The 12679-nt window shown below is 40.6% G+C and overlaps 1 protein-coding gene across 2 annotated transcripts in view; it reads left to right on the plus strand.

Annotated features, from left to right (window-relative positions):
• Positions 1 to 1215, plus strand: part of LEF1 (lymphoid enhancer binding factor 1) — a gene marked incomplete at both ends in the record, with an annotated part of 69352 nt that extends 68137 nt beyond the window's left edge. For both annotated transcript variants that reach the window (XM_082282186.1, XM_082282187.1), the window contains one exon: positions 434 to 1215. In XM_082282186.1, the coding sequence (XP_082138312.1) occupies positions 434 to 513 (80 nt within the window). The remainder of the gene's footprint in view (positions 1 to 433) is intronic.
• Positions 1216 to 12679: the final 11464 nt, after the last annotated feature.

Here is a 12679-nt window from a genome sequence, read left to right on the forward strand (position 1 = left end):
GCAGGGAGGAGAGCTTGAGGCTCTGAAATAGAGGTTTAATTGACCTCAACCACTGCACTGCAGTACCAAAGCCTGAGGATGTCTAGTTTTGTAATGGTATCTGGGTCAAATGTTGTAGATAATTGAAATCCACTACAAAAGGGAAGTACTTCTGTAATATGCTGGATGCTTAAAACCCCATCTTTCTAGTTGGTATCTCTTTATAATCCAAAGTACTTTCCATAAACATAGTTGCAAACTTCAAGCAAGAGTAAGTAGTAATAAATTCTGCATTTAACTTTAACATTGTAATGCACATTCCACTAATACAGTTGTCATAAGAGTTACAGTGACCCATCATCAGCTTCTTTGAAGAATTTTTTTTTTTAAAGGCTTCACATAGTTCTTATCACACTCTCTCTTTCTCTCTCTTTCCCCCCCCTCTTCCCTGTAGGTGGGAAAAGAAATGCTTTCTCAACTTGCAAAGCAAAGGCGGCGACACCAGGACCCCTTCTGGAGATGGAAGCTTGTTAAACCCTAGGTGTGTCCTTCATCCACACAGACCACCCCCAAGGAGTCTGTCTAGGATGTCATTCACCCTGATGTCACTGCTAGAGACACTGAATCATAAAGACAATCACTGCCAAAATCCTTCACTATCACGAGGTCCAGCCCCGATATAAATAGAGCAAACGAGCTCTTGGGTCAGCAGAGCAGCTTTTGTCTTCACCTCTGCCTTGCACTCTCAAGCCCCCGTCTCATCTGTGCCCATATTGAGTCAGCAAACACAGTAGCATGGCTGTCTCTGCCTGCTTCAGCCAGCAGAATAATGTAGACCACAGCTGCCCCATACAGCACATCGAGGAACGGAATTTGCCTGGACCAGGATGACGCGCTCAACCTTCTTTTTATTTAATGGTGCGACAGGATCAATTTTGGTTTTAGCTTTTTTTAAGAAACTTGAATGCTTTTATATTTTAACTTTTAGTTTGTAATTTCTTTGGTGTATATTTTACTAGGTATGAGCTTTTAAACAAGTGTCAGAAATCTGAAATACTTTTTAAATAAAATGAGTTTTTCTTTTTTTTTTCTGCCAGAGGAAAAATCTGTATGGAAAAAAGGTGGCTGTTCTGTTAAACTATTTGTAACAAATAGTGGCCTCTCAGTCTATATAATACAGTGTCCTATAGAACTAAATAAATGTAACAACAGTCAGCTGGTCAGTAGACATGTTAGTCTTGCATCATCTACTCTGTAAACATAAGCAATACATCCAGCAAATCTGACTGCAGTGAGTTCTCCTTCTCACCCATTCCCCTTCTCCTTGTAAAAAGCCCAGCACTTGAATTATTACTTCAATTGTTCTGTATTTGTATCTGTTTTTGTTAGCCTGTTAGTGGGATTTTATGCCAGTTGTTGAAATGAGCATTGATGTACCCATTTTTTAAAATAGTAAGGCACAGCCTTTGCCAAAAATACTGTCAACCATTTTTTTTTTTGTCATTCCAGTTTGAGTTAATGTGCTGAGCATTTGTTTTTTAATAAAAGCTTTGTAATAAAACTAAAGTTAACTGTCTTTAAAATTTGCTTTTTAAAAAAAAAAAAAGAACAGTTTTTGCTAGAAACCCTCAAAGGTAGAAGCACACTCAGGCAGGCACAGTCACTTGTAAGGCTGAAGACTTGGCTCAGTCTCCTGTTGTAGGAAATGCAGTGTATCTGTTTGGCTGTTTGCTCATCTGAAGTGATTTTGGAAAATTACTTTTTCTTTGAAAAGTGAGCAGAAGTCTCAGTTCCATACCAGAAATAAGGAATGGGGAGGCTCAGTGTTCCCTTATGCTACTCAGTTAGCTTTGGCCTAAGTGGAAGTACTAAGGATCCCTCCATCTTCATTTTCCTAGCAAAATCTTAGGGAGGGAGCAGTGGTTTTAAGCCGATGATTAGGAATATGGATTCCCTTCTTTCGGGATGCAGTCCATGCCACACAAGAGGTAGAGGCCTGAAGTTAAATTTCTTATAGCTGTATAAATTATCCCACAGCCAGGGACTGCAGCTGGCTGCAGAATCAGCTGTGGAAGACCTGGTTTCATGGTCTGAGATCCAGAGTCAGCATGGCCTGCCTACTGCCAGTGGTGCCTGGGAGATGCTCCTGCCATAGCAAGCAGCACAGCTGCCTCACTTCTACTAAGGAACTTAAAAAAACCAGACACCGGAGGCATAGGTAAACTAGTCCACTGATTTGTGAGTGCAAAAGAAATATTATGAACTGCACATTGAATCATCATGCCTTGTATTCCAGCTCACAAATCTTGTTTGGTGTAAGACTGGACTGTGTCAAGCTTAAGCTACAAGAAATGACATAGGTCAGTTACTGCCTAAGGAAGCTTTGGAATTGGATTGTTTATAAATGACCCTTTAACTCTGTTGCATAAGAAATTTCATAATTAAAAATGTTATAAAACAGCTTCCTCTTAAACCAGCGTGCACTGCATGCATGCCCAGTTTTAAGGCTGTAACCAGCATATTAGTTCTTGCAATACTTATTTCTAGCAACTAGTGATTATGTTAAAAAAGAAGAAAAACAAGTGACCAGGCTCTCAGATGGCAGGAGAAAATATCTCTTGAGAGAACAGCAACTGTATACTGGAATTTTGCAAGACTTGGCTATGTTTCCATTCAATTATCCCAGCCTTTGCTGGAAACCTGTCTGGCTTTTGGTTTGGGGTTTGGTTTTGTTTTTTAAAGGGGAAAAAAGGCAAGTACTTAGTGCAGTAATTGCTCTAAATCAAGGATTACTGCAGTGAGATCTGCAAATTACATGTTCCAAAGACAACAGTTCTTTTTAGAACTTTATAAAACATGACTACTTTGTTTAGAATTTTTAATGGCTATTTAAAAAGCCATTTACCCATTCTGAAAAATTGTTCCAAATAGAAGTCTTGGCTTCATGTAGCACATTGTCCCAAATACACTGTTGTGAACACTTGCCTGTCTTAAAGACGAAAGCTCTTTCAGCTCTAATAGCAAAGAAAAAGAATTTGGGAGCTAAAAATAATATCTCTGCTGTTAACATACAGTGAACACGCACCATGTGTTGGACTCATTCATAGATCAAAGACCTTTCACATGCAGCAGCTATGGGAAAGGTTAACTAATATGCAAGGCTTAGGATGCTGACATGAGAGCATCTGAAACAGAGTAACCTCACTGTCCTGTAACATCCCCTGTGACTTGGGTCTGTGTCCACTCCTGCCCTCCCCTGCTAATTGGCATTTGCTCCTATGGGACCGAAAGAGCAAATTGATGTGGGCCCTCACTGTTCTGTGCCAGCTTGTCAGTGGAGACAGATGAGCCAGTAAAGATGGCCAAGTGATGATGTTGCTACCCTGGCAGTAAGACTAGGTTTAAATCCTTGTGACACAGAACAAATTATTTCAGGTGAGACTCAAAACCAGCACCAAAATTCCTGATGTGCAATTTAGGCAGAAATTAGAATCTAACCATGTCTCTTTTGGGTGCCTGAGGAGATGAATAACCCGTATTTCCCCCAGAAAATATCTTCAAGGATTTAAATGCTCCTACCTAATGGCTGAGTTAATTATCCAGACACTTCTGTACAAGCATTCACAAACCACTCTCTGCCCCCACACTTGGTTCTGTGCATGTACTAAAAGCAGTTCTTGTATGGATCACAGCACGGGTAGTCTAGTTCATAAACAGAGCTATCCCAGTACCTAGGAAACACACAGCCTTCCCCCTCTCCTCACCAAAAACAGCAGACACAGAACAGGGGAGTTGAGCCAGGATTATTTACAGCTGATCAGGCCAACATCACAGGATGGTCTGGCTCCTTAGGCTTCTGGATCACCTGGACCAGAGCCATTTTCCCTGTGTTACATAAAAGAACAATCCTTCAGCTAACTTTGGCTTCTTACGCAGCAAGTGATGACAGATTCACTAATTGTGCTTATAGGGACTCACCAGCTCTACAGAATTATCTTCAGTTGTAGTTTCCGCTTTGGATTAGCCAACAGAAAAGGCAGTAACTTGGTTGTACAAGGGACAGCTTGATGGCTGGGCCAATTTGCAGTAGGACCTTAAGGACCCAATCCTTGCTCCAGGCTCTAGGACAGCAGAATCCACAGCATCAGTTGTCTGCACTCCTTTGAAACCACTACAGTGCACAAGGCTTTGAAGCAACCATTCTGTTTCCTGGTGGCCTCCTGCTCTAATCTGCATGGCAGCTAATTAGGCTAAAGCAAGACTGGCAGAAAATGAAGAACACTACTGAGACTAAGAAATGCCCTGTAACCTGTCCCATCAGGCAGCTGCAGTTTGTTCCCTTCATTTGCAAGGGGACGAACATGCAAAGAAGCCTCTCCTCCAGCACAAGGGACTAACACAAAGTAGAACATTAGAGGGGAAAAAAGTAAGTCCACAAATAGCCAGAAGTCTGTCAGCTATGAATACATTTCTTCTAAGTCAGGTCAGTGAAAAACTACTGGGCTAAAAAGGAAGTCAGCCAAAAGGAGAGCAGCTGTAACAGGAAAATGATTGGCTGTAAACACATTCCGAGATGAAACCAAAAACCTAGAAAGTATGCCCCAACGCATTCATTTTTCCACGACACATCAGGAAGAGAAACTCTGGATTAATGTATGAATTTACCCTTTGAGTCTCCTCACAGATATGAAGCTCAGCTTTAGAAAGCCAAGCAAGCAAATGGGCATCTGCCCAGGAATAGGGGTGTATCTGCCAGAAACAGGGGAAACGAACCTCTTAATCCCCAGGCTTTGGCCAGGTCAAAACAAGGACTGAAATACAGCTTCCCATCCTCCCAGATAAACAGTCATACCTTCAGGCCATGGGATTTAAATTATGTCTTCTCTTTGGCTGGGACACTCCTGCAACAACCATGCCTTCACCGAATCACAGATGTCTGCTCAGCTGAGATAACAGCCACTGCATACCTGGTCTGGGAACCTTAGAAAACGAAGGTTTTCTTCTTGTGAATGATGTTCTACAAAACATATTTTGATAAACTCACCCATCCCCCCTTCCAGAAACCCAGCACATACAAATAAGCAACAGGTTCATTAACCTGCCAGCTATGGAAACCAGCATAGACCACCAGAGCTAGGAGAAACATTTGTTTCACACTAGAAGAACTCACCCAAGAAGTGCTCTGTCCTGTTCACTGTGCTGAGAAAAGGTAACTGACATAACAAAATCTTCAGCAGAATAAGAAAAATAACATACTTCAAAACTTAATGATGGTCGAGATTTATTTGGAGAGGCCATTCTTTGAATTCGTATGAATTTCCTACAGCTAAGAAAAGCGGCTAAAAAAACCTACAGGATATCTATCCGGCTGAGTTAGGACATCTGTCTAAGAGAGAAAAAGCCACAGAAACAAGGACTCAGATCTTGACAAAGCAAAATACTATAGAAGGATTAAGTTTTCTTGGCATCTGCCTGTGAAAGCAAAGTGCTGGGTAACAAAAGAGGAGACAGCACATGGCACAACATGGGAGTGACTACAGCCCTTGACTAAAAAAAGCCTGAGATGGACAAGATTCTTACATTCTAGTTGCTGCTTTTGCTACCCTGAAATATGTTTCCTTTTTACCCTTCTCTGTGAAATGTTTAATTTTGTCATGACTAACATCAGCAGCAACAACTTCTTTCATTCTACACTCTATTAATGCTAAATTAATGGGCAGTAATCATATTTGCAAACAAATCATGTTCCAGAACAGTCACTACTTTTTTCCTGTAAAGACCTGCTAGCTTCAAACTGCACTCAACTTTTTATGACAATATCCTGAAAGAATTCACAGTCAAAACACCTTAATCTAATAACCCTCAATAAATTTAACCATGAATGGTTTTAGTCACTGTTTGAAAATTCTAATTTTATAAGGAAGATTTCACAGATGGTCTAAGTTTCCCTTTGTGTGGGACAGGTATAACTGCGTGACCCAGAAAGCAAACCACTCACAGCACTCAGTTAATCACTGAGCAGCCTAATTCTGCCAATACTAGTACTCTAAAGCAGGGACTACCCATATTTAATTGTTTAGTAAATGTGAATTTACTGAAATTACATACTGAAACTGAATACCACATAGTTTCTCAATATTCAAGTAGTTTATTTCCTTCTTCCTCTAGTCCATTTGATTTCACTTCTACTCTAGGGTTTCTCTCTCCTCCTCCTTCTCTCTTGTGTTTGACTGACTCCTCTGCTCTTGGCCTGTCCTCACTGGCAGGAAGAGTTCCCTGATGATGGAACAGCATTGCTAACTGCTCTTGCCCATTCAGCAGCAGTTTCCTCTTTCCAATGACCTAATGCTGGATCTCCTATGAACCTAAAAAAAATGGACTTAAATCTAGCACAGGTCTAACACCTATACTGTATTTTCATTCTGTCCAGTTTGGAAATAAATACAATTTGAAGGAAGAAAGGGGAGAAAGACTCTTTTCTAGACAACTGAAGGAAGAATTTCCCTGCATATCTGCTCCCCAAGCACATTTGAAGGATGGTACTTCCTTAGCTCCCCGGTATGTTGTGAGGATCAGATACAATTATATGTAACTCATGTAAACCACCGACAGAAGAATTAAGGGATATTTTAAATGAGATGCATACAGCTACACTACAGGTATAGTTATTGTAACAGCTACCACACAATTATATAAACATGGAATATACTGTATTTATCAACCAAAATTCAAAGAATTCTTCAGATCACCTTACTCCAGCAGTTGTCTCACTAGCCTAACCCTTTGCCATTTTTGGGCGGGAGTTAGCTCACTTTCAGAGGCAATGGCAAGGAAACTGAGACAGAACAAAGCACAGAGAAAGCTGATGGGCGTGGACTTAAGGGTTTCACCTGAACTATTTATCTTGGGTACCTACTGCTAGTGTAGCATTACCCTGCCACGACCCCAGGGAAGTGTGGAGAGACCCATGCTCAGGCAGAGGGTGTAACTAAGCAGAAATAACAGCTCACAAAAAGATGAAATGGAAAAGTGCAAACACCAGTTCCAACTACCCATCACTTCCAGCTGAACCATGAAGACTAGGCAGGACTTTCTCACCTGTCCCTTTACCAGATTTCATCCAGTTTCTTTTAGACTTTGTGGCCAATACTTGATTAAATCAAGTGACTTGCAGATGACATCTCCTAACCAGGAAAAGCCTGCCACATTCTTCGCAGCATGGAGTAGTTGGGGTTGAAGGATGTCCTTGCTAATTCACATTTTGAAATCACTTCTAGTCAAAGGTATCTAAAATCCTCTAACACATGCTGGATTTCCAGCTGCCAAATATCAAACTTTGTTACTTCTCTCTCCATTCCCCAGCAGATTCAGCAAGTTCTTCAAAAAAACTTCCTTGCATGCAGAAGGTAGAGAACATGGCACTCCTTTTAGATTGATTTTTAGATTTTATTTCCCAATTTCAATATAAATCAGTTGTAAGTTGAGCTATGTGCCTGTGGACTAGCACTACTCTCATAATATGAATTACATGAAATTCTAAGTCAAACTGATACCAGCAATAGCCAAGCCCAGTCTTACCTGTCACTAAAACAGTTAATTCCCTAAAATACAATAAAATGTATGAAAAACTTGCTAGAAAAGCTAACTGCACTGTAGAAAAGCTCTGCCCTTTGCTAAAAAGCAATGAGCCTGGGGGTGAAGATAGTGCCTATTGTACGATCATTTGACATATTCATCGTTTGCCATTATTTTCCCCTTCCACTGCTACTTCAAATATCACATGCCAATAGGCTAAGCAATGGTTTCAGCTGTAAACACGTGCAAATAGCCTTTAGAATATAACTCTGGTCTTTGAGGTAAACTATATGTTCATCTTTTAATCTATGACAACCAAATGTCCTTACAAATTTAGATCCAAGTAACAATACTGGCTTCAGTTCATAGATTTGCCAGTTTAATGTCAACTTAGGCAACAATAGCTTTCAGTCTTGGCCAAAAATAAAATGCTAAGTCTCTAAGAAAGAGAAAGACTTCTTCCTCAGTTTTAAGTAATGCTTTTGTTTAAAGCAAAAAAAAAATGGTATCAGGAAAACCACTTATGTGAAATTCACAGCACCTTCTCCCTGTCCCCTATATTCTCTCCTATTAAATGAAAAATTTTTAATTTTAAACCCCTCATCTCTCTAGTACTAAATAAACTAAATTCTCCAAGTATCTTGTCTCTTACTCAAAAGTAAGCTATTTAAATGCCCATCATCAATCTCACACTTCAGACACACTGCCATTTTCCTAAAAGCCCCCTGACTGGTTTCAGAATCCACAGCCTCATTCAAATCAGCTCCCTCTCAGCAAAACATTTCCCTGAAGTCTATTTCACCCATGCTCCTCCTCAAAGGACTCACAGAAGTTTTTTAGGGCACTTAAAACATTATTTGGGTGTCCACTGCTCACTCTCTGACACTGATGTTACAAAAGCACTCAGAAATCCATCTGTAAGCAGATGGGATAGCCCTTTGACTCAAAAGAAAGTGAAAGGAGAAGGTGAAGAAATCAGGAAGCAGTATTTTTTTCAGATGGTTAAAAGCACAGTCTGATTGCTACTGTCTGAAGTTACTAATTAGCAAGAGCAGAATTTTGTTCCTGCAAGTAACTGTGCACAAGAATGTAGACAAAGAGGAAATAGAGGAAGAAAAGTATTAAAGTTGCTCTTTTCTTTCATGTTCTCCCAAGAATTGATGGCAGGTGGGAGAACTTGCCATTAAAATCCATGCCAGTTCTTTTCTAATATCCCCCATTATTTTGGAAATTAAGTTCAAGATTTAAAAATAAACTAGGACCCCCAAAATCAGGCTCTTCAATAAATACTTTTTTCAAGTTCTTAGAGGGATTTCAGTGCTGAGAAGAAATCATAGGAAGCTAGATGCCTCATTTGTTTAGATGTTCTGGAAAACATCACTAGGCTTCCAGCTGAAATAAAAGGCTTTTAGAAAATTCACCCTAAATTACAATGAAGAAAGAATTGCAACATCAGCCGTAAGGAACCCATTAGCTCTCTTGACATCTTCAGAGAAATAAAGCAGTTGTCAGAAATAGTTTACCTTCCACAACCTCTTTAGAGAAAACCAACAACTAAAAAGCCTGTGAAATACAAATGCAGTATATCTTGCACCTGCTTATGCTTGTGGCTTTGTAGGAGTCAAAGCAGCAGAAAGTTAATGTAAAGTAGGTGAAGATTCTGAGTTGAAGCAAGGGCTTCCTTCCAATGACTGCAGTGCTCCCATCCAACTCAGGGCACCACTGTATGCCAAGGAGTCAGGGAAGAGTGGTCCCTTCATTGGATTGTGTGTTATCTACATAGGTCCTGCCATGAACAGAGCAGAGAAATGTCAGCCTGTGCCCAACCAAGATCCACTTACTATAAATGTGTGGTTTTATCAATTTCTATTGCACAAATGTTTAATAGATCCATTTGAGTATGCAAGGATAATTAAGAAAAAAAGGGGGATTTTATTTGGTGCTAATTCACCACATGCAAATTCCAGCTGTTTACTGTAGACCTACCACCAAGCATACACTTCTTCCCACAGCTCATCAGAAAGCCTCTTGCTGGTGAAAGTGGTTAATCCACAACATTTTTGTTGCTGAAGCCAAGACTCCCAAATGGGGGGTTTAAGTTACTAATGACAAAAAACTTGCATTCTTTAACTAGTGAATACTGTAAGCGTTTGTCCATTTACAGAAAACCACCCTAGAAGTGGTTGCTGGCAGAAAAATTGGACCAGAATAGAAGAAGCTGTTACTAGGCAGGACAGAGATGCATGAAGCAAAGCAGCAGCAAACAACAGGCTAGGAAAAAATCCTGTTATCTGGCAGCATGGGACAGCCAAAGTAAGCGACAAGTTCCTTAGTGCCCGCCAAGCAAAAGCCTTGTGCTAAAATATCCTCCTGTGCCTTGGCCAACTTGCTGCATCTGACCCCAGGCTGGAAACAAAGCCTGGCCTTACGCCTCACTGTGATGCCTCATGCCACCACACCACAAAAGAAATGGCTCCTTTAATAACTAGGCTTGAGGTTTTGTATTATTCCTGCCCCAGAAGCAACCAAAACTTCCAGCCAGCATTAGAGCTTTATGGTGCTGGTTTCTCTGCAAAGAATGCACTGCCGTGAGTTATTTGCAATTTATGGAAAACCAAATAGAAAAACTCCAGGGGAAAAAAAGAGAAGAGTGAATTGAGCAAGTGCAAAGCTGCTCCATGGGCATACAAACCTGAATCTGACTAATATATTATCAGTAAGATCTGACATCATCATAGACTGTTCTGTGATCTCATTTAATTTAAGACTCTGCATAGCATTGCATTTATGAACTAGTTTACTGGATAGTAAATGGTATATAAAGAGTGATTTCAGTTTTGACGTGAACTTTTGAGAAGATGATAAAGCTCAAGGCAGATCAGTCTACAAATCATCTTTACAGTTACCAGATTGCGGCTCTACTTAACCCTTCTCTATCACAATTCAGTAGAAGCACATTCCTCTGGCTGTGAACAACAGGAAAAGCTACTGAAGGAACATATAACATGAAAAGATCTAGCTCTCAAAAGAATCACAGCATCTGCTTTTGCTCCTGGTCTCAGCTCTTCCAAAAAGCACACGGAAAAGGCATTATTCAGGTCAGTTTTATAATTGCTCACATGGCTACAAACTGTAGTGAATAAAAATACTGAGACGTGGGTCACTGTTGTGGTACTAGTTGGTAAAATAAGAGTGTGCCTCTACAGGTGCAGCTACAGGCGCCTCTCTTGAAAAAATGAGCTCCAAAACTGTCAGCAGTAAATTTCTAGGGAAAGTTGGTCTCTACAAACTACAGAAGCTGCTTCTGGTTTGCCCACATCTTTAAAGTCACTTGGTACTGTAAAGCTTTCTCTAGATGCAAGAATAACAATGCACTGAACAACGTAGATTGTCTGCCAGTACCTCCGTCCTCTAGCACTCGCCTTCTAGCACCACACCTGGCCACAGGAATACACTGCATTGCATTAGCTTACACCTAACTCACAGCCTTCACTGACCAAAGCTTGGCACAAAGTCAGGAACACACAGGACCTTTTCACACCAAAATCACCTTTTGGGCAGGCAAACGAAACACCTCTTTTTCAGATGCCCTCCTCTTTCTAGTAACAGATACAGATTTAACAAGACAATCATATCTCACTACACTTTATACATCAAATTTCTTATTTTTTGTTTCTTCACCCTGATAAACATTCAATAATTTATAGTAAGTGGATCTCCAGAAGAGATTGACTGATGAATCTCAAAAGTTTCACAGATACCTGGAGGTGTGTAAAAGTCCTATCCACAAAACAAGCCACCAAATATGGCATTAAGAAAACAAACCCAAATCACAACCAAATCTCATTCAGAAGTCTTCCACTACCTTGCTTTTCAGAGACCTGATTCACTGCTGGAATACAGGGCTGGTAGTACCCAATCTCATGGCTCTGAAGAGCCAATGTTATATGCTGGAGTTAACTCCTGTTAATCGGTTTTTGAAGGACATTTGCATTGTCACCTCAAAACCCCTGGGTTAGATGGCTTGGGGGACAAATCCAACTCATCCATGAAAGAAAAAAAGATAAATTTCCAAGTTATTTTATGCAATTGCTCAGTCAGTCATTCTTTCTACTTTGTAAAGTAAGGCATTGGTTCACAAAACTCTCATCTGGATAGAGCTGAGCGATTCACGTCAAGACAGCTATTCATTTTCAGGGGCTAAACTTCCATCAACAGACAATCACTATAATTAAATAATCTGGCAGTGCTACTTCCCCAACTAAGCTCCTACCAAGGTGATGCTCTGCAAGGAACAAACTCCACTTTCCATTCCAGATTCAAATCCATACTGCAAGCTGGTACCTGTATCTTCCAAGAAAACTAGTCTCCTACAGTAGTATACTGGAAAAGCTCAATGACTTGCAAACACAGATGCAGATTTAGAACTTCAGGACATCTGCACTTGACCCACATATAAGTAGTATTGTGTTCAGTGCCATTAATGAAGAATATTTTGTTTGTTAAAACAACACCAAATTTCAACTTCTACACTCTTCAGATCAAACTTCACTGCCACCTCTTGCACTTTATACTCCATAAGCCACTCCTGCAGAGCACCCTCCTCTGTCCAATTAAGATTCTGCTTTCAAGTCCCTGTTTAAAATTTGCTGTGCTCCCGTTTTCTCCCCCGCCATGTCAGCAGCTAGGTTGACCACAGATGGAGCACATTTGGCAGCTGAAATGACCCAGATGCTGAATCTGGAGCCATCTTCCCAGCTGCAGTCTCTGGGCTCATGCCCGACTCCTCAGCTGTTGGCTGTAAAGCTGCCCTTGAGCTGTGGCAAGCATACATCCCAAAGCTTTGACCAAAGTGGGGCAAATGCTCTAAATCTGTGAGGCCTGCTGACAGAAAGGATAACAAAGACTAAAGGTTTTAAAAGTAGGCAGTGAGGGAAACTAGACACCTTCCCCCCTTTCTCTTCTATCCCTCATATTTTTCCACAATCTCTTTTCCACTATTAATAAAAATTCAAGGAGAGCTGGATGGTGAGAACAGGTCTAATGTACCACATCCTAGTCTAGCAGGAATCTGTAGCAGGAGATTCCCCTTCATCAACACTATGTGCAGTGGAAGGTGGCTCGT

The sequence above is a fragment of the Coloeus monedula genome (genome assembly GCF_965178545.1).
Source record: "Coloeus monedula genome assembly, chromosome: 5".
In the NCBI taxonomy this organism is placed as follows: domain Eukaryota; kingdom Metazoa; phylum Chordata; class Aves; order Passeriformes; family Corvidae; genus Coloeus; species Coloeus monedula.